General features: G+C 43.3%; 1 protein-coding gene across 4 annotated transcripts in view; it reads right to left on the bottom strand.

The window, feature by feature from the left end:
* Positions 1-6,267: 6,267 nt before the first annotated feature.
* Positions 6,268-23,334, bottom strand: part of LOC144763893 (uncharacterized) — a 261,943-nt gene continuing 244,876 nt past the window's right edge. For all 4 annotated transcript variants that reach the window (XM_078649908.1, XM_078649912.1, XM_078649907.1 and 1 more), the window contains one exon: positions 6,268-9,639. In XM_078649908.1, coding sequence (XP_078506034.1) covers positions 9,497-9,639 — 143 coding nt within the window. In that variant the 3' untranslated portion in view covers positions 6,268-9,496. The remainder of the gene's footprint in view (positions 9,640-23,334) is intronic.

The following is a 23,334-nucleotide window of genomic DNA, read 5'->3' as shown; positions in this document are numbered from 1 at the left end:
GGCTTAGAACTGGGTGGGATGAAATTTCCTGTCACAAAGATACTTCTGTCACCCATGCACAGCACAGACAATTTGCAAAAAACAACCAACTACGCCTTCCATGTTAAAGGTTTAATATACGCATTGGTGTGCTAAAACACATCGTTAATTTAACATGAATGAACAAGGAGCAGGTAGTGTTCCATTGACATACTGTCTACGCAGATCCTCAGGCATATTTTTGAAATGGTTGGGAGAAACTGTAAAGATTTGATCAAGCATACCTATAAATACACAGTAGTATCATAGAACATGAGTATTGATGAAATGTGTCAGTAAGTGGGTGTAAAATAAGACAATAGAGACCACATTGGGCTCTTTCTGCAGCACAGCTCATTATAGGCCTAAAGGAGGTTGACTTTATCACCTCAACCTGAAGGAACTGGATTGCCTCCCCTCCAAGCCTATATCATGTATCAGCTTCAGATCCTCGTATATCACAGACAAGACCACCCCAAATGGCACAGCTGCATGCCTGGGCAAAAGATAACCACCTCAGGTGGACCAAGTCAGACTAGAAGTCTAGACACCATCTGACTAGAAACAGACCATTGTAAAAATAATAAAAAACAAGATATGCACTCTCCATCTAAACTCGTAGAATAGGTCAACGCAATAAATGCATTTTTTAAAGGCCCTACAGATTCCCCTTTTTCAGAAAACACTGCATCTATAGATGATAGGAATCACCATCACAAATATTCTGTCCCAGTGTAAACCATCTTAAACGTACCTCTTTACTCCCACCTATGTTTGCTGCTCCATTACTCTGTAGCTAGGTTTATGCAATACAAATACCCATGCATATATTACTTCGAATTATATGTACATGCCAATATGTGCTGTTATATCTGTAAATATGCCATATCATGGAGATAGAGCATATAAGGAATAATAATATGATTAACAAAAAAGCACAATATAACATTTCACAAACAGTATTATGTAGCTGATCTAGATCAGATCAGAAATTCCAAGGAGCGTTTCCCTATCAGAGGATTTGTTAGGTAGCAATGCCCATGTCCGTAAAGGTTTTTCTTGGAGACAACATACCACATCATGTGGACGGGGCATATACTGTGTGTTGAACACAATACAACAGACCCCTTCGATTTTAATCCCTGTTCCATCTTGCTAAATTAAATTATATTTGGAATATGCCTGAATTTTATTCTGACCCACAATGATTCAATATGTCCAGGCCAACACATATGGGCAATTAGAAATAGCTGAGAGAGATTCCCAGTATTATAGCAGGAATTTTACAAATATTTGATTTTGCCAGATTTCTGTACTCGTAGCCTATGGCACCTTTAGTAATAGTCCTAGAAAAAAGAAAATAATGTATTTCTTCTTTCTTTGTATGCATAGCAATGCTAGATCACAAGGTGTCAAGATTTGAAATGACACATTTTTGTAAAGTAAAAAGAAAATCTATTTGCCCAATTGTGCACTGATAACAAATTCCAACAAGAAACATGTCATAATATTTGTTTGTTTTATGTCAGCTTGGGTTTTGAGATCTATTGTAACATTATTCACTAGATGAGGCCTTTAAAAGTTATGTTGAATTACAATTATATCAGAACAAACTCAACTTTGATATATCATATATATATCATATATATGATATATCATAATTGCCATTGAGTAGTTCAAATCATTAAAGAGGTCAGAAACATGCATAAATCTACACATGTAAAATGATCTTTGTTTCACTATTTATTTGTAAGATTTTTTGATAAGTTAAAGTGTTTTGTTCATTTTATGTAAAATGTATATATGAATTTGCATTGTCTGAAAGTACAGAAAATACGTTATTACATGAAAATGAGAACTTAATCTTCTTTGAGTACACAGAAATCCAAGATATGTATCTATCAGGTAGATGCATCAAGCATTTTTGCGAGCGCAAACGGTGTGAATCGCAAAATTTGGCCGTTTACGCCCGCAAAAATGGCATTTGAGATGCATCAAGGGTTCAGGCAATCACAATTTAAGAATTCGCAAATAATTGCGAGTTCTCAAATTGCGATTGCATTTAAGGAATCACAATTTGTGATTCCTTAAATGCAATGCATGAACCATTCCAAGATAGCGAATTCGCAATATGGGGCCGCTATTTAACCGCGAAGTCATACTACGTGGTAAATAGCAAAAACTTTTAGTGCATTTTTCTAAGTTGTATGTTACACACACACATGTCCTTGGGACATGTGTGTGCGCAACACGAGTGAACATTACCATTTCAGGGGTGCAACAGGGTGTCCTTTGGACACCCTGGCACCCTTGAAATTGCGGCACATTTGCGATTCGCTAATGCGAATCGCAAATAAGGAATGACTTCCCATTCATTCCTATGGGCCTTTAGGCCCATAGGAATGAAGGGGAAAGCCATTCCTTATTTGCGATTAGCAATTAGCGAATCGCAAATAAGGAATCAGTAGAAATCGCAAATAATACTGCGATTCCTGGATGCATCCCATTTTGCGAGTCTTTAATAGCGAATCCTTAAAATTCGCTATTAAGGACTCGCAAAACATAACTTTGATGCATTTCGGGGTATGGCTTTTATTCCTCTGCTTTGACGTCGCACTCCACCTAGTTCTCTTGCGCGATTGATGGGCAGGAGCAGTGCTAATCCCTGAATGGATTTTGGTGCTCCTTAGTGGACCTGTCTCTCTGTAAAACAAAGAAAAACCAAAGGAAATGATGGACGGAGCGTTGACAATACACTCACTCACTCCCAGTCAACTGATCTGGGTTTAATCCATCACCGTTCTTTAGCCCACTCTGCCACCCCAGTTCAGACATGGCCATATGCAAATCAGTCTGACCCTGTGCCTCATGGGAACAGTCCAGCCCGAACTGCCAAGCCATGCCTTCCCTGGACCGGAAACAAGCTACCGACGACCGGTTTCTGGCATTTCAGCCTTCTTCAGCCCTGCTTGCTTGAATCCAGTGGCAAAGTGAGCAAGGGACTCACGTCTGAGCATACCCTGCCAACTTATGGCGAACAAAGAAAAACCAAAGGAAATGATGGACGGAGCGTTGACAATACAAGCACTCACCCCCAGTCAACTGATCTGGGTTTAATCCATCACCGTTCTTTAGCCCACTCTGCCACCCCAGTTCAGACATGGCCATATGCAAATCAGTCTGACCCTGTGCCTCATGGGAACAGTCCAGCCCGAACTGCCAAGCCATGCCTTCCCTGGACCGGAAACAAGCTACCGAGGACCGGTTTCTGGCAATTCAGCCTTCTTCAGCCCGGCTTGCTTGAATCCAGTGGCAAAGTAGGCAAGGGACTCACGTCTGAGCATACCCTGCCAACTTATGGCGAACAAAGAAAAACCAAAGGAAATAATGGCGGAGCGTTGACAATACAAGCACTCACCCCCAGTCAACTGATCTGGGTTTAATCCATCACCGTTCTTTAGCCCACTATGCCACCCCAGTTCAGACATGGCCATATGCAAATCAGTCTGACCCTGTGCCTCATGGGAACAGTCCAGCCCGAACTGCCAAGCCATGCCATGCTTTCTCTGTAAAACAAAACCTAATTTCAATTTAGATATGTAGAACCAATTTGGGCGTACAAGAATGACAGACGGGAGGCTACTGCAATAAAGGTTTATTTTCAGATTTTAAGTCTTACAGAAATCAAGTGATATAGTCAAAATCAATTATTCAATAAACCAGAGCGCAAAGCTCAGTTAGAGTATAGAATCGATCAAAGAACTCAGTGAAGTTCAGGCCAGTAAAATACAGAGTATATAAAGGGAGAGCAATCCGGCATGGGTATAACTTTTAAGCTCAGTAAGGAAGGGCTCCTAACACATCCAAAAAGAGCATACTTCAATAGGGTTCTGAACAAATGATTTCATATATTCAATACAGTTGTACACGGTCACCACAAAATTAAATTAAAAGTAAACATTTGCAAGAAAATACATTTCGAAAATTTCGTATAACTCTTTAAAAGGGAGCTTCACACTGACACTACGTGTCCTGGAGCAAATATTAAAACATTGTGTGTGATTCTGCTACCACAGCTAGGTGAATGTGTACAATTTTGCTGAAATTAAATGTTAATAGTTTTGAGACAGCTGTGGTCTTGCCTGTGAATATACATTCAAACCTCATTTTACTGGGACATGAAAATATGAGTTTGTTGATATGATACAAAACTTTGGTAGCAAACCTCACAAACAAAATGGAATATGAACCATGCAATTGGTGTGTTAGCTAGAGTTTGATTTTCATTAGTTCCCTACATTTATTTTCGAAAAAACAAAGTTAACAGCTGCTAAAAATTGCAAAGTCGTTTTGTAACTTAACCTTTTCCAATATGAATAGTGAAGCCTCAAGCTTTTTTGCATACTTAAATGAAATGATAGTGACTCTACTCAAGGGCCAGATCCTATGAGGCCCTGTTCTTTATTCATGTTGAATATTTATATGGTATATCCAGGACCACACAACCTTCAACAAAGTCAGAGCTGCTTTAAATATGAAATATCTTTTTGTTTCTTTTAACTTCAGCATTCTTAATGTTTCCTAGAAGTATGTCAACACAGTGCAGAGCAGTGCAGTATTAGAATATACAGCCAACACTGACTTTTGGAATGTTCAAAATGTAATCTACCAAAAGAATGTGCATCTTAAAATCTCAAGGCCCTGTTTTATGTCGAAAACACAAATTACCTCTGCAACGCCTTTGAAGATCACGAAGAAGATGTTAATAAAGTAGAACGCTAATAACTATAAAGGATAAAAACAGAAAGTGATTGTCTTGTTGGTATGGCAAGATTGCTTTCTGAATGTATTTGTATTTCATTTGTTTTATATTGGATTTATGAATAACATGAATAATTTTAGCCGCTTATGTCAGATGAGGCGAAATCTCTCTATTTGAGAGAAGAATAGCTAGGTGCGTTGTCAAGGAATAACTACCTTTTCTGAATTTGGAGAGGACTCCTTTTCTGGAAAACCTTAACCAGCAGGAAGAAACACAGGGCCTGATTTATAGTTTGAAGAACGGCAAAGGACATAACCTCCACCATCCTGACTGTCTGCTGTCTGTCAAATTTAGAGATTATCGCCTGCCCAGTGATTATCTATGTACATTGAAAGGAACCACGGTCACAGCAGTTCCTTTCAGTATTCCAAAAAATTATTTGGACGGCCGCCATCGGTTTTGATGACCATTCACCAAACTTCGTAATCTTTTTTTATTTTTCCCCCAAAAAACCTCTCAAGCAGGAGGTTTGTCCTGGCAAAGCCGCACAGGAAAAAGAAGATACTACACCACCAACCCTAAATAGGATTGGAAACGTAATTTCCTTTCTCTGACGGCTTCTACTCAGTCATGCTGTCGGAGGAAATTTTCTATTGACAGGCCTAACAGGAGCTCCGTCGAAGGAAAGCTTAAGGCCTGCCCATCTTTAAATTAGGCGGGAGACCGAGCGTTTGGTGGACAGTGTATTTTGACAAGTATGTGACAGAGTTTACTGTTTGCCAAACCCTAATGTAGGCCCATAGTTGTGACACCGTAAAATAAAGTAGCAAAACCTTAACTGACTGAGCTCTGCAGAGCTTTCATACTTTTTTAGCTCAGAGAAGTGTACAGATGCTGTCAAGAATGTGAAGATTGATCTTGTCTGCTCAGCCCAGAAAGAAGGTATAACTGTAGCCTTTTAAATTTGCTGGAACTAATTTAGAAGGTCAATCCCTGAAGACAGAGCCACAGTCTGAGCAGAGACCTGGAGGAATCTTTGAAGGCAGACTAGTAGCTTTAAAAATGTCGGTTGACAGAAGAAAACACTTGTGGTGACTGTTCTCCAGCAGAATTTGTATCGGATGATTATCCAGGAGAAACTATGGTCTTTAAGCACTGTAGCTGGAGCAGGCATGGGCCCGTACTTGGGCAATGGAGGCCCTTACCCCAGATCTGGTTATTTTGACCCTACCTGTATTAAGATCTAGCCAGTGAATCCCTATCCACTGAGATGCAGTAGAGATGCATCCACACAGGTTATGTGTGGTAGACTCAGGCTTGCCATTGTTGCTGCTATCTTTGATAATTTGATAAAATATGAGATAAAGCGCCACAGGATTGGGTGGTGTTAGCCTCAAAAACATATGAGATAATGGCCCCTAACAAAGTCAACATTCTCAAATAAACAAGCAGCATAACCAGTTAAATAATCAATCTTGAGACATGTACAAGTTAGAAACCATGACGGTTTAATAAAATTTAAAGTGCGCTACAGAAGGCAAAAATAATGATTAATCAATATGTACAATAAATCATATATAGGGAATTACCATTAGGCACAGTCAAATGCAGCAGGAAGTATAACATAAAGTCAAGTCTCAGAGAAGATGTTCTGTGTCCTAAGCAAAAGACAGACGGACAAGTGTCTGCTCTCCAAGAGTCATGGCAAACCTGACGGGCTCAGTTACAATTTGAGCTCCTTTAATAATACAATGTACAGCAAAAATCACAGTCAGTATAAAATAACCTAAATGTAGCGAGACTCAACCAATCATAATACAGAATTAAACACTACAGTACATAGCACCATCCCAACATGATCCTCTAAATGAATATTAATTAAACTCCTGTTAACCGAATGTCATCAGATGCGACAGTACAACTCTAATTACAAACAAATCAATGGCAGTCCTATTGAATGAATAGACCCATAGGTGATGATGGACAGCAAGGCAATTAAGAAAAACGGAACTTGGCATCTCCGTACACACTTCCTAGAAACAGTAAAATAATACAAGTACCTAGGGATGCTGTTGGACTACAAGACAACTGTCAATCAACAACAGCGAGCCATCACAAACTAGCAATTCCCTGTGCAAGAAACTAAAAGGCCCAACACTTGATCCCTCTTGAATGTAATGGCAGCAATAATTCTGCTAACTTTAGCGTACGGCAGTGAGGCCCTTCTCGTCGTGACTCAATCTTACTGGCCAACCTTCAATTAAAAGTCTATTGTTACATGTTAAACTTAGCACAGAGCTCTTCTCCAAATCAAATCTGACTTTAGTTACGCCTCATGAGGCAATCAATCTGGCGTCAGGGGGCAATTGTTAAGTGTTGCTTTAAATTAAAACACGCAGAGCACAACACTTTAAACAACGCCCTGCCGTCTCCCACATAAAAATGATAACTCATTTGTGTGGGTGCCCAAAGCAGAGTCAGCCTAAAAACGAATAAAGAAAATTGCGCTTATCAACACACTGTGATACTCTCTCAATCTCTACATGTTTTTGGCTATTCCCTTATGCAGTTGGCCCAACCACACAAGTGAGGTATCATTTTGCTCGGAAGACCAAGGGCAAATCAAGGTGGTAGGAAATTTGTGCCACCGGTGGTATTCCACGCAGAAGATTTTTAGGAAATTGCAATTTCTTTGAAAGCTAAATTTGAAGTTTGCAGGGGATTTTGGGTAAGAAAACATTAGGTGATCCATGCAAGCCATACCTCTCTGGACTCCCCCTTTGTTTAGCTTTCAGAAATGTCTGGGTTTGGTAGGTTTTCCTAGATGGCCGCCGAGCCTGTGGCCAAAAACGCAGGTTACCCCCTTGCTAAACCAGGTCATTTTGTGATAGATAATTTTGATGTCTCCACAATGTGTTTTGAGTCGTTTCCTGTCGCAGGCACTAGGCTTACCCACACAAGGGAGGTATCATTTTTATCTGGAGTCTTGAAGGAATGCTGGGGAAATGTAAGTTTGTGGCTCCCCGCAGATTCCAGAACTTTCCATCACAGAAATGTGAGGAAAATGTGTTTTTTAGACAATTTGTGAGGTTTGCAAGGAATTCTGGGTAACAGAGCCTGGTGAGAGCCATACAAGTAACTCTATCTGGATTAGGTATCTAGTTTTCAGAAATGTACAAGTTTGGTTGGATCCAGTTATTTCCTCTGGGTACCTCAGGTACTTGGTGAACCTACAAGCCCAATAAATCCCCGCAACCAGAAGGGTCCAGCGGACGTAACAGTATATCTGCCATAGAAGAAGTTACAGGTGAAAACATAGGCACAAAGGTCTTACTTTCTATAGGAAAACCTTGAAGGATCTACACAATGACCACTTCCTGAATACAGAATTGTGTCTACTTTTCAGAAATGTATATCTTTCACCATTGGTTTTTCACCCATTTCTATCACTTAAAGTATGTTGCAAGCGCACAAAATAGGAAAAATAGGCTCTGTCCCAATAAAATGTGAAAACTGTTAGAAAAATTTGTTTTTTTGACAAAAGTCTGCTTGTTCCTGAAAGTTTCTAAGATGGTGCTTTAAGCCCAGCAACCACCTTTAATTGTTGCCATTTGTAAGGAAAAAAACAGATGTTTTCTTCTGTAGCACTTTTTTCCCATTTTTCCTAAAACCCTCCCAAATTTAAATGTATTTTGACAAATTCCTCGGTCTCCTACAGGGGACTCCACAAAGTCTGAGTGCTTTTAGAATCCCCAGGATATCGGTAAAAAAGGTAAGCCTGGTCGGAGTACCGGGAGTTCCACTGCGCAGAACTCCGCAAAGTGCAAAAAAACCTCTGCCTCGCTATGCAGAGCTCGCAAGCGGCGGAGTGCGTTAGATAAATGCTGTTCGCGTTGATTTTCAGTGCTGGGTGTTTGTCCGCTCTGTGCAATCATCACGAATGGCACCATGCACAGCGCAAGCGGTCGCTGCTTCCTTTCTGCCGCTTGAGTAGATTTTTTAACAAGCAGCAGCTTTCTCAAGGCAAACGGATGATTTCTCAATGCGAGCGGTCGCGAGCATACGCAATCATTCTCAATGAGAAATCCGACTGCCTGCGTTGAGAAATGTCGGAGGAAGGTTGATTTTTCGCTCTTGTGCTCGCCAACTTGACGTTGACGATCACGAACCAGGGAAATTCTCGCTGGGAGATGGATTTTCCTCACTCTCGCTCACCAACTTGATGTTTTCCGAACTCCGCAAGCTCCGCGTAGCGCAAAGTGCGGAAAACTCCGCAAGCAGAGCAGAGTTCACCGCCCAGGGTTAAAAAAAGGACACACATTTGGCATAGATACCTTATGTGTACAAAACGTTATGGGGGCCTAAGCACAAACTATCACAAATTGCCTAAAAAAGGCTGAGCATGGGAAGGGAGGGGAACCTAGCAGCGAAGGGGTTAATAAACCCTCAGTGAGCATACAGGAAAGGCCTTAAAACACAACATGCAGCCATGTTGCATTAAAGATGGAGACATCCCTAGTTTGGGCATAGTTTTGCTGTGCACAGGAAAATATGATTTGGTAAAGTGAAGTGTCTTTTTTTCAGTGTAAAGCATTCAGATCATTAGGAAACCAGTATTTGTTAATTGGAAAACATGAAAACATCTTTATCAAATCCCCCCGATGATTAATCAATCATCACAATTTCTCAATTTATCACACGCAGTCTCTGTCTTCTTCAGCTTCTTGCGTCTTGATTCTTCCAAAATCTTGATATCATTATGGGCACTAGCCTTAATATTCTCCAGTTCGGCGTTTCCTCTTCTTCTTTATCTGTAGACATAGCTAGCACCTTTTTTCCATACCCACAATTGTAAACTCCTTTTGAAACAAATTGTGTCAAGAATGTTAAGCAAAAAAATGAGACAACATCTACAAAACAGAACAGTAATTTGAAGAGTTAGGATTTTCCAAACGCCACTTTCACCAATGCTATCAAAACATTCACAAACATTTGCAAAACTCTTTCCGGTTTCACTAAACCTCACACTTAGTCCCACAACCAGTGTTACCTGAGAACCTTAGTATTGTTACAAATTCAATTAATAAGCTTGCTTTTATGTGGTATGAAAGTACAGCACTGGCGGTCCCTCAACACATGACGGACTATGGCCACATTCACAAGAATAATATTCTGTGCAAGACAATTTTGCATCATCATTGCATGAATTAGCTCCTCATTAATACTCTGGCAATCTTAGCAGCTAGTGCAGCAGGTACATTATTCCCCAAACACCCCCTGGTTTGGGCATTTTTTTACCAGTTTAGTAGGGTGGAGGCATTGCAATGTCTACTTATGTTAGAAAAAGAGAGGAATTGGCCACTGATTTATTCAGTATCACTATTCGGAAGATTAATGATGATAGACACCTAAAAATGGTGAAGAAAGGTTTGAGAGAGCTCTTTATTAAATTGGACTCTCGATTTAGGAATCAAAGGGAACAATAACTATACCAAACCTCTAGAGACTTGACAGAAATGTTAATTGATCAAGCAGTAGAAAAAGCTGTTAAAGAAAGAAATTGATGAAGTCAAAGCGGAAATCAGGTTATCAATTTTATTGGATGGTACAGAAAATAATGATGTCATATTGGAGGAAGTATTGACTAAACACCAAGAAGAATTACAGAAAACAAATGTTGGCTCTACAACATCAAAGAAACCAATTATTGCACTTGATATGAATGGAAAGTGACTATTGAAATATGAAATTGTTTGACTGTACTACGTCAATAACATTTAAACTCGCAACAGTGAGTTTTAAAAGTAATGTTAAGTAGTACGTAAAGTTACAAACTGGCAAAGTGAAAATGAAGTACTAATGAAATTATTGTATTGAGATGGTCAACAGATAAATGTAATTGTTCTTTAATTTAAACAGTGTTATTATGCTTTCCTTTTTTTAATACTCCAGTTAATAAAATCTATTGTGACAGTAGTTCCTGAAATTTCAGATTTTGAATTAGGTTACAGAATCATTCTCACATTATTAGAAATAGAATTAGACTCAAGATCTTCAGTTTCAGGAAACTGCACATGAAGTATTGTAATCTGTAAGATAAGGTGCTAGGTATTCTTCGCCATGGAATACATTAAGAAGAATGTTGCATGATAGAGAACGGGGCAGAGGAATCTGTGTCTTCCCCTCTGACACAAGAGTTAGAAGAAACATACAAACTTAACAATTGATAAATCTCATTCATTAAAGTTGCTTGAAACTCATCTTTATGTGCTACGTTTGTGTCTTCCTCTCTACCGTATGTACTGGTAAACGCTATACTCTCATCAGCAGGTAAATAATAGCCAACCAGTGAAGTCAAACACAACCGTAAGCCAACTAAAAAGATTATTATCATCACTAATGGAAACTATTTGTAATCGTCACTGGTACCTTTGCTTGCTAGTTGCCATACTTCTACAAAAAGTCTTCTAAAAAGCAAAACAAAAATCTAATCATTAATTTTAAAGGTTCAAAATCAAAACCTCAGCTTCTTCAAATGTTTATAGACTCACTTCAAGAACCTCACTTCAGGTACAGTAAACTCAAAATAATCCCTACTGTCTTCCACTGGATACCTAAGGTACAAAACAAGACCGATTCTAACTATGAAACCCTTTGCACAAACATTTCCATGAATCCAGAAAGAAATTGGGTTTTTTCCTATTTATATTAGTTCCTAGTGCTGAGCTCGTCATGAACAATGGGATTCAAGGGAGATCAGCATCCGGGATGAATTGCTGTAGCATTGAAGGTGTTAAGTAGTACCCCTGCGTGATGGCAGATGGCCACGATAGCATGTTGACGTTCCTCACCGGAAGTGACATGCACCATTCTGTGTAGGTGTCATCAGTTCCGTTATCTCCACGCTAAAAGAAGCAGGCCCAAAGCTACCCTTAGTCTCTTTGAGACTGTCCTTTGCAAGTATTTTGAAATTTTACCCTAAATATGTTCTAGTCTGCAAAGGGCTACATACCCTCCTATGTCTACAAGGTTTAAGACTTGTGGAGAATGTCACAAACAAATATTTGTGACTGATCCATACTTGGCTTCCCTGTGGTTTCTGGCATGGGACCGCAGCTTTAAGACCTGCAGCGACTGCCTTAATGCACCTGAAAGCTATTCGGGAGCGCTAGACAAAGCTCTTCATCACCAATCATCAAAACACCCCATGTCAGTTGAAGTCACTGGGAAGATCCTTGTCTCGCTCCCAAAGCCGTTCGCATGACAGGCCATCATTGAGGTTCAAGTCTTTGTGTTAATCTAAGAAGAATCAAAAGAACACCATGCGGGTTCCAGAGGCATTGCTAGAGTCTGTGGCGTCCAGGGCTATCCCTCAAATTGCCCCTGGGGGGGTAGCTGGGACAAAGGACAGAGAGCACTTGAAAGAGATCCGAGAGACACATAGTATCGCCGCTAATAGTTACCTCGATCATGCAAGTTACATGCACATACATGACACGGTCCAAGGCTACACAGTTGAATACACTGGTGACCGGCATTCCAAAGGAGAAAACACAGACTGCAGGATCTATCTGGGGACTCAGAAAACCGCATGTGACATCCATCAGAGAGCTGCGTGAACGAATACCTGGTAATCCCCTCAGCACAATGCAAACATGCACATACATGACACTGTTCGGGGATCTATCATCTACAGCTGACATTAAATGGCCAAATATAATGGTCCCCCCAATTAACTGGCTTCATTTTAGCTTCTGTATTTATTAGTTAATAGAAAGCTTTTCAATTGCAGGAAAGAAAACAACGAGTAAACGCAATATATCTATCTATCTAACTATCGATCTATCTATGAGCAAGGTGTAATCTATTAACTTAATACAGAAATCTACACAATCTATTATCTGTGAAGTAGCTGAAGTCAGATAAACAAAACGCACTCCAACATCTATTTTCAGCACCATTGGCAGGATAACGGAACTGATGAGACCGGACTGTGCCTTTCTTACATTAAAAGCGCCCTGCAATCACATCAGGCTCTAAAAACAAATGCAGCACTGAAGTGATTATAAAGTAAGAATAAAAACACTAGCACTGAAGAGAACTATGTTATGTGTGGATGTGCTCATTGTGAAAGAGAAAAATGCAGTCACTCAAAGTGAAGTTAACCAGTAGCTTAAGTAAGTATGTGATACATTCATTTTAGTGAAGTCAAAAGGTTTTGACTTACACCAGATCTAATTATTAATATTGGATGAAAGTGTTTTGCAGGTCTTACGCTTTGAGATCTGGACCATTAGCGAACCCCAGAGTTTGCGATCAGCAGAACTAACCTTTTAATTCTTTCAAGTGGGGAGCCCAAGGTAGCCTTGCACATTTTTAATTTCTATGGCTAAAATACATTTTAAAAACAACCAAACCTTTGTTCTTCGAACGTTACATGTTGGATCGCATGTCCAGTAACGCAACAAAGCACACGTTGCTGCCCCACATTGTGCTAGTAGCTGTTACCTAATCGACACGCCCATATGGTTTTAACAAACCAGCATGCTAGAAAACGAAGGCAAGCCAGTCTCCTTCTTTTCATCATATGCACATAACCTCCTGCTGGAAACGTTAATTGCAAAGCAAACAGCTTGATAATTAAAAACATGCTCTCTGGTTTTCTCTTTAGAGTCTTGTGTTCCAATGAATTGCCAATGATGAAGTAATGGATTGATATCCTCTGTTTTTGTCAAGAGCACATTCTTATATTTGAAGACCGAATAAAACTCAGAATGCCACAAAAAAATTCGGTCTTTTGCTTCAGTGTGCCTGCTTTTCTTGTCATAAAAAGGCATTTGCTACTACAACTGTCAGCTCTCCACACCCAGGGGAATTACTGTAGCCATTGCTAGTAAAGAAGAATGCACAAAGTGTGCACGTCCAGGCCACAGACTCAGTTTTGGGTTACTTTGCGTGTAACATTGAGTCATCAGCATTCTTGTGAGGCTGTCCTGTGCACTGAGGCCAAAAAAATCAACAAGTATTGGCTAAGCAAATGCTTCTTTGCACCACTATGTGAATCTATACATGAATAGGTAGGCTCACCCTTGGTGAGCAAACTTGGAATGCGTTTTCTATAAAAGGGAAATCATTCCAAGATGGCTGTCACACATCATGATACATACACAAGTCACAACGCATGCGTGAGTTTCCTATTGTGCACAGCATGACAGGGGCACAAACATGGGTCATAAAGCGTACGGCCATTCAAATTTAACATTCTAGCATTAATCTAATCAATCTGGGTTTAGGGCGTCGCACTCTACGGAATCTGCCCTTCTGTATACTGTAGAGACTTTGAGGACTGCCATGGATCAAGGGAAGAAGGCTGTCCTTATTCTACTTGATCTATCGACGGCCTTCGATACGGTGTCACACTCCGTACTGATCAACCGCCTAGCAACATCAGGGGTAGCAGGGACTGTGCTTGATTGGCTAAAGAATTTCCTCAGCCATAGGCGGCAAGTCACGGTGCTGGGAGAGTATTGCTCTGAAGAAAAAGCAATGCCAACAGGGGTGCCTCAGGGCTCAAGTCTGAGCCCTGAACTGTTCAATTTGTACATGACCCCCCTGATCGAGCTGATTACATCTTTCCACATCAGCACTATATCGTATGCTGATGATACTCAGCACTTTCCTTGTACTAGATGGCGAAACGGTGAAGGCAGAGGAAAATCTTAGAGATTGCCTTGCCGCCACCTTCGCGTGGATGAGGAAAAATCATCTCAAATGTAACACTGGAAAAACCGAAATTCTACCGTTCGGGCCCCAAAACCCTTTTTCCCCCAGATTGTGGTGGCCGCTAGATGCGGAGATCCCCCCAAACACTATCGATACGGCCCGCAACCTGGGGATTAGGTTTGATGAAGCATTATCATTTAAGCAACAAGCACGGGCTGTGGCAGGGTCTTGTTTCAGTATCATCAGAGGACTCCGAAAATTCTTTGATTTTCTTCGACTGGCAGCCAGGAAGACGGTGGCGGTAGCACTCATAACATCTCGTCTGGACTACTGTAACAGCCTATATGCAGGATTAAATAGATCAGTCCTGCATAGGCTACAGATGGTCCAGAACGCTGCCGCCCGTCTGGTCCTGAACTGGCCAAGGAGGTCATCTGCCTCGGCTGCGCTTAGGACCTTGCACTGGCTGCCTATCCACAAACGTGTACTGTTCAAAATCTTGGTCATCACTTTCAGAGCTTACCACCAGCAAGGACCCAAGTATTTCCTAACCCGGTTCAGACGTTATGTACCGTCTCGTAACCTCAGGTCCTCTAACATGAACCTGCTGCTGATCTCCAAGTTCAGGTTATATACGAAGGGAGGAAAATCTCTCGGAGTACTGGGTGCCAGGGCTTGGAATAAGCTTCCACCCAAATTGCGACAAATCCCCTTTGAGAACCAATTTAGAAAGGCCCTGAAGACTTGGATCTTCAACCTCCCGGATACAGCATGTATGACTCTGGTATAAACATAAGGATACAGGCGAAGATGGGACTGATGTGTGAGTAGTTTTTCCGGCCTATTTCCATCCTAGGTTACGGGCTACAGCGCCAAGATGCTTCTTGGAGTGATAGCTGCGCTCTATAAAAGCTTACTTACATTACATTACATTACATATGGCCATGTTGGAATAGTAAATGAAACCAGTGAAAAATAGAAAATAAAAGTAAGCTTGCTGTTGAAAAAATTACACAGGGGTCCCACCAAAACAGCTTCCAGCCCTCATAACTAAATAAATAATAATATTTAAAAAGGAATCCTGGACAGCCAGAAGGGGAGCAGGAAGGGGTGAGGTAGTAAGCATCAGGAGGAGAGGTTTGTAGAAACCCAAGAGTGAGTGGCGCGCTGTAAAAAGGAGAAGTGGAGTGTGCAAAGATAAATATGCACTCTCATAGCGCGCCCAATACTAAAGAAAATTAATTTTTTTTAAACAATCCCTTGAGTGAGCACTGGGAGGATAAACAACACATCCAATCAGCAAACTGTGAGACCAAAATGCCCTAGGACAAAATACATAAATAGGGATGAAAGCCATTGCATCAAGAGCAGACAACTGAGAAAGACAGCTCCCCAAACATGAACAAGGGCATGATACAAAGTCCACTCTACGTACATTGTAAAACCATTTGTGTGGCCACCAGTCAGCGGAAGCTGTCTGTTGTCGGCACCTAAAATCTGTAGTCTTGATATGGGAAACTCATGTCAGACTGCTCTCGAGAGCCATCCAGGGAGATTTTTACATCCCGAAACTCAGCACTTTAAACACGATAGAACAATTACCCTGAGTGGTGTTTACTATACAAATAAACAACCCTTGCATATTAAAATTTGAACATTGTTTAGAAAAACAACTTATATTCAATAGTTTCAAAGGCATTTTGGAAATGGCAGGTAATATTCCCAGGCACAGTATTGCAATCCTTTGAGCCTCATTTTAATTCTCAAACTCAAGCATGACGATCACACAGTCAAAAAGAAATATATCTACTGCATACATGTATACATTTGACAAGCCATAATTCACCTGGCAATTTACTCTTTGTGGTATCTGATCGACATTTTCCGGTAGATGCGTGTCACTTATCAATTCTCCCCAGGTAAGATTTTGTGTGCTCAGCTGTTTTTTCTCTCGTCGTACATTTTAGAACGGTACTATCCAAGAATGTCGCTTCCGAGAAAAAAATTGTTCAGTGAAATGATTTACTGCGACCTCATCTTTCTATGCAACCTTTCGTGACCTTTGTCTGAGTACGGTTGAAACCAGTCTGCTGTGCTCCAAGGCGACGTCATCGTGGATCTGCACAGCATACCGAGATACATTTAAGGGCAGGTGGAGAGAATGCAATAAAAACACTTTTTAAAATCCTCTCATTGATTGTATTAGCTGGGTCGGGCCGGAACCACAAACGCAGTACATACGTCGCGGCTGGATCCTGGACCCTGAGCTGAGAGAGCTCATTAGACTTTCCCCTGCGGCGCACGCACGACCACACCACCACGTGGTGTGTGCGCTGCAGGCAGCAGTTGCGACCAACCGTGCGTTCGCACTTAGGAAAATGGTGACGCGCGCTGCGTGGCACTGCTGGCCCGTTGCGGCGGCCTTTATCATTTATTTGGGGACACTGACACTACTGTAATGACTGACAGTAGTGTCAGTGAGTGTCCCCAAATACATTATAAAGGCCATCGCAACGGGCCACCACTGCCGCGCGGCCACCGCCCCCTAAATAGTGCCGCCTGGGGGGGTCCGCCCCCACCGCCAAATCCCCCCCCCCTAGCTACGCCGCTGGCAGGACCTGGTCCCATCCCTCCACATTCAGTCTCTTGAAAGGGCATGAGGGCATTATTGTGCATCCCGGGCCAACTCCTGAAGTCGTTCTGCAGAGCTGGATCCAGATACTACCTCACTCTAGCAGCCTGATTTCCCTAGGACACTCCTCAACAAATCCAGGAGTTTCAGAATGCTTTGTTACTCAATATCAGCGCAACACTTGCTCCCTCTGACGCATCTAAGAGCCCCAAGGAGCAAATAGGCTTCCCATTTGGACTTCCACCATTGGGACATCCCACTGCATCAGTTGCACCCACTGGATCTGCTCTGGGTCTGGACCGAACCACCCCCAAGCCCCACGACTTAGGGGAATCCACCAATGTCGATGCTGACTGCACTAGCACCAGGCAATGATGGCCAACCATTGTGCTGTCAAGCTCTGAGATGGCGCTGTGCTGACCTCAAGTGAGGGCGCACTTGATGCCAGTGGTGGCCGGCATGACTTGCGGGGGAAGGGCGCTGGGCAGGTATGAGGGGGCGCTAGCTTACGCAGTGTAAAGCAAAAAAATATAAATAAATATTAAACCATTAAAGGGTGTCAGTGGGCTATCTTATGCGCAAACCCCTCTAACCCCTCGTAATTAAGAAAAGAACTACTTAATGGTGCTCCAAAGGTAAAGGGTGACCACTTAGCACCCTCGAGAAAAGTTAAGGACAGAGCCCTTAATTTGATTAAAAATAATAGAACCCCTGAGCAACAACATTCAAACAGGTAAGTACAAAAAAGTTCTTGTTTCCTTTGTTCTTTTAATTGTATCCAATCCTGTAGCCAACACGTGTTTCATTAATTGTTGTTATACCAAAGGAACTTCATCAGGGCTACAAAAAGAATTTGTACAGCATAACTTAAAACAACAGACTTACCTGTTTCAATGTTGTGTTACTCAAGGGTTCCATTATTTTGGGAAATAAAATTATACACCTACCTTGCCGCCGGGTCCCGCTTCTCTGCTCCTTGCTCCTGCTCTCCTCAGTTGGGACAGGGAGCCAGGAGGAACAGCCAGGCTCCCCTGACCAATCATAACACTGCAATGAAACGTTGTGATTGGTAAGCACCCAGACTCCCCTGACCAATCACAACGCTGCAATGCAGTGTTGTGATTGGTTTTGAGCGTCCAGGTTCGATGCTCAACCAAGGAATGCAGGCCTGAGCTTTTTCTCTATGCAGGCTGTAATGCAGTCTGCTTTGAGAATGGGGAAAATGCGCATGACTGGTTCGGGTGGCCCGAGAGGTCAAACCACTCCTCCCCTGCCCTGCTTTGTGAGCAGGACAGCCCCGTGCAAAGGAAACATAAAATGATAATAACTTAAAGTTATTATCATTTTATATTTCCTTCCCTTTACACTGCTCAAAAGCAGTGGGGTGACGCTTCTCCACATAGCGGAGAAACCGCCACTGCTTGACGCCACTGATCCCTCCACAGAATCCTTCTGACACTGACACAGTGCCCTTGCCTCAGGGACATCATTCATGAATTATCTTTTTTGTGACAGAATTGGATAATGGCATGTATGATACTAGAGATAACTTTGGCCACACCTACCATAAGGACACCTGGTTTGAGGAGCACCAAGATGCAGTGGACTGAACTCTTCTCCAAACATTGGCTTGCTTTGACCTCTGGGCCCCACCACCTGGTAGAGTCCTTCATTTGCCATGATGATGCAGAGCTACTGAAGTTTTGGATCTACGGCTCCCCACCCAGGAAGTGAAAACTAAAGTTTTGACTGAGGTGCTTCTACCTGGTCAGACTAATTGTAAGCCTTTACTTCCCATTAATGAGGCACTCACGGACACTCTCTTGGGAATCTTGGCTACGTCCTGATTGGGCCCTATGGTCAACTGGCCAGATTGCCCATTGTCATTGTCCTGCACCTGGGGCCATTGACCCAGCACCCTTCACCCAAGAGCTTGGTAGTGCAGGTCACTCAGAGGAACCTGGCCTCAAGCCAATAAGATGAACCCAATTGCATACCCAACTACTTGTGATCGAGAATCCAAATGCATTGAGTCCTTTGGGAAGTGGGATTTCTCATCTAAGAGTCTTGCACTTAAGACTGTGAATTCCAGTTGCCTTCTAGGGCTGTATTCCGACATCTTATGGGACTCACACAGGTTTGGCCAATCATCCCATAGGAGGCTCATGCCATCCTTTCTCTGTTCATTCAGGATGGGCATGAGGCACCAAAGTTCACTATCTGTTGTGATCTTGAGACCACTAACTCTGTAGGCAGAGCCTATGGCACCAGTGTGGCCCTCCGCAGGCATGCTTGGATCGGGTGCACTGGATTTTTGGGAGATTTCAGGCTAATCAGATGGACATGCTGCCTGACTTCTCCCATCTGTTTGAGTTTTAGGCAGACTCAGCTCTAGGGTGCTTTAAGGAGAGCAGGCAAAAACAACAGTTGATGGACAGAATGCAGAACATTGTCATACATTCACCCCAGTACAGAGATCTGGGCCTAAATCCATCGTTTTTTTGCACTCCACACCACCCCAGTTCAGACATGGCCATATGCAAATCAGCCTTGACCCTGTGCCTCATGGGAACAGTCCAGCCTGAACTGCCAAGCTGTGTCTTTCCTGGACCGGAATCAAGCATCCTAGGACCGGTTTCTGGCTATCGGCCGTCTTCAGCCAGGATAGCTTGACTCCAGTGGTGTGGAGAGCATGGGACTCACGTCTGAGCATACCCATCCCACTCGTGGTGACAAATGCAAAAACAACAGTTGATGGACAGAATGCAGAACAATGTCATACATTCACTCCAGTACAGAGATCTGGGCCTAAATCCATCGTTTTTTTGCACTCCACACCACCCCAGTTCAGACATGGCCATTTGCACTCAGCCTTGACCCTGTGCCTCATGGGAACAGTCCAGCCCAAACTGCCAAGCCATGTCTTTCCTGGACCGGAATCAAGCATCCTAGGACCGGTATCTGGCTATCAGCCGTCTTCAGCCAGGATAGCTTGACTCCAGTGGTGTGGAGAGCATGGGACTCACGTCTGAGCATACCCATCCCACTTGGGGTGACAAATGCAAAAACAACAGTTGATGGACAGAAGGCCGAACAATGTCATACATTCACCCCAGTACAGAGATCTGGGCCTAAATCCATTGTTTTTTGCACTCCACACCACCCCAGTTCAGACATGGCCATATACAAATCAGCCTTGACCCTGTGCCTCATGGGAACAGTCCAGCCCGAACTGCCAAGCCATGTCTTTCCTGGACCGGAATCAAGCATCCTAGGACCGGTTTCTGGCTATCAGCCGTCTTCAGCCAGGATAGCTTGACTCCAGTGGCGTGGAGAGCATGGGACTCACGTCTGAGCATACCCATCCCACTCGGGGTGACAAATGCAAAAACAACAGTTGATGGACAGAATGCAGAACAATGTCATACATTCACCCCAGTACAGAGATCTGGGCCTAAATCCATCGTGTTTTTGCACTCCACACCACCCAAGTTCATACATGGCCATATGCAAATCAGCCTTGACCCTGTGCCTCATGGGAACACTCCAGCCCGAACTGCCAAGCCATGTCTTTCCTGGACCGGAATCAAGCATCCTAGGACCGGTTTCTGGCTTTTAGCCGTCTTCAGCCAGGATAGCTTGACTCCAGTGGTGTGGAGAGCATGGGACTTACGTCTGAGCATACCCATCCCACTCGGGGTGACAAATGCAAAAACAACAGTTGATGGACAGAATGCAGAACAATGTCATACATTCACCCCAGTACAGAGATCTGGGCCTAAATCCATTGTTTTTTTGCACTCCACACCACCCCAGTTCAGACATGGCCATATGCAAATCAGCCTTGACCCTGTGCCTCATGGGAACAGTCCAGCCCGAACTGCCAAGCCATGTCTTTCCTGGACCGAAATCAAGCATCCTAGGACCGGTTTCTGGCTATCAGCCGTCTTCAGCCAGGATAGCTTGACTCCAGTGGCGTGGAGAGCATGGGACTCACGTATGAGCATACCCATCCCACTCGGGGTGACAAATGCAAAAACAACAGTTGATGGACAGAATGCAGAACAATGTCATACATTCACCCCAGTACAGAGATCTGGGCCTAAATCCATCGTTTTTTTGCACTCCACACCACCCCAGTTCAGACATGGCCATTTGCAAATCAGCCTTGACCCTGTGCCTCATGGGAACAGTCCAGCCCGAACTTCCAAGCCATGTCTTTCCTGGACCGGAATCAAGCATCCTAGGACCGGTTTCTGGCTATCAGCCGTCTTCAGCCAGGATAGCTTGACTCCAGTGGCGTGGAGAGCATGGGACTCACGTCTGAGCATACCCATCCCACTCGGGGTGACAAATGCAAAAACAACAGTTGATGGACAGAATGCAGAACAATGTCATACATTCACCCCAGTACAGAGATCTGGGCCTAAATCCATCGTGTTTTTGCACTCCACACCACCCCAGTTCATACATGGCCATATGCAAATCAGCCTTGACCCTGTGCCTCTTGGGAACAGTCCAGCCCGAACTGCCAAGCCATGTCTTTCCTGGACCGGAATCAAGCATCCTAGGACTCGGGTGACAAATGCAAAAACAACAGTTGATGGACAGAATGCAGAACAATGTCATACATTCACCCCAGTACAGAGATCTGGGCCTAAATCCATAGTTGTTTTTGCATTTGTCACCCCGAGTGGGATGGGTATGCTCAGACGTGAGTCCCATGCTCTCCACACCACTGGAGTCAAGCTATCCTGGCTGAAGACGGCTGATAGCCAGAAACCGGTCCTAGGATGCTTGATTCCGGTCCAGGAAGGACATGGCTTGGCAGTTCGGGCTGGACTGTTCCCATGAGGCACAGGGTCAAGGCTGATTTGCATATGGCCATGTCTGAACTGGGGTGGTGTGGAGTGCAAAAAAATGATGAATTTAGGCCCAGATCTCTGTACTGGGGTGAATGTATGACATTGTTCTGCATTCTGTCCATCAACTTTTGTTTTTGCTTTAAGGAGAGCAGGGACACAGCAAGCTCCCTGGGCATTTCTGTCCTGCCACGCCAACTGCAGCCGCAGTTGCGCCCCTCTGTTGCTATTGTAGGGGTTTTCAACATCACCCACAGCAGCCACTGGCACAGCAATCTACACTTTTGTGGCCTTGACTGTGGTACCCACAGATCTCATGGACAACAGGGGCAGCGGGCAGCCTAGTTGCTTGCCACCTTAGCTGCAACAACCTCTAGCCTCTTTTGCATGTCCTTAGCTACACAAACCCACCATGTTGGAGGCAGGATACAACACTTTCTACCAGGGTGCTAAGTCATTACCTTGGGCAATTGGGTGTTTCCGATCATCTGGCTGGGTTAAGCATTACTACTTCTCAAAATGCCACTGCCCTTCCGACCGCCCCCAGAATGGGTGTCAAGAGACCATCTGTCCCTTTTGCTGCAGGAAATGCAAGCTCTTTTGGCCAGAGGAATCATTGAGAGGGTGGCAATGCCAGAAGTAGGTCTTGCTTGCTATTCCTGCTACTTCTGGTGCCGAAATGGGATGGAGGCCTCTGCCCTATTTTAGACATTTTTCCCTCTCAATGCCTTACTCTGGAGGGAACAATCCAAGATGCTCCTTTTTAAAAAAAAATCTTTTTATTGAAAATTAAATAAACAGACAAGGCAATAAACACGATACAGTAGGATATCTGTCCGAGTGAGGAGGGAAAAAGCAATACAGTAAGGTATACAAACAATATTAGGGGAGGGAAGCAGGGGAGAGACGAGCTCCAAACAAATTATGCATGATACAATACAAGGAATGGCAGGTCAGGGGGAAAGTGGAACTTCAGGAATATCCACAAGAGGAGGAGTGCAAATGTCTCCACGGTAAATGTTCCAATGACCCCAGATCTTACCCCATTTCCTGGGTCGCCCCCGTGCCACATAGACCGTCTTCTCCCTAAACATGCACCAATCCATGTTTTCCATCCATGCCTCAACCGTGTGAGGCCTTTGGGAACCCCACAACTGTGCTATGTCTCTCTTAGCTACCATATTTCCCAGGGTCGCCCACTGCATCTGCGTTACATCATAGTCAGTTGGTTCCCAAACATTCAGGAGACAACGTCTGGCCTCGGGCTGCAGGGCAACGCCGGTAGCTTCCTTCATCTTATTGTGTATCCCAGTCCAAAAAGCAGCTATTTCAGGACA

The sequence above is a fragment of the Lissotriton helveticus genome, chromosome 6 (genome assembly GCF_964261635.1).
Source record: "Lissotriton helveticus chromosome 6, aLisHel1.1, whole genome shotgun sequence".
NCBI classification, from domain to species: Eukaryota; Metazoa; Chordata; class Amphibia; order Caudata; family Salamandridae; genus Lissotriton; species Lissotriton helveticus.
Note: the sequence above shows the minus strand (reverse complement) of the source record. Positions and strands in the feature narration are given on the sequence as shown.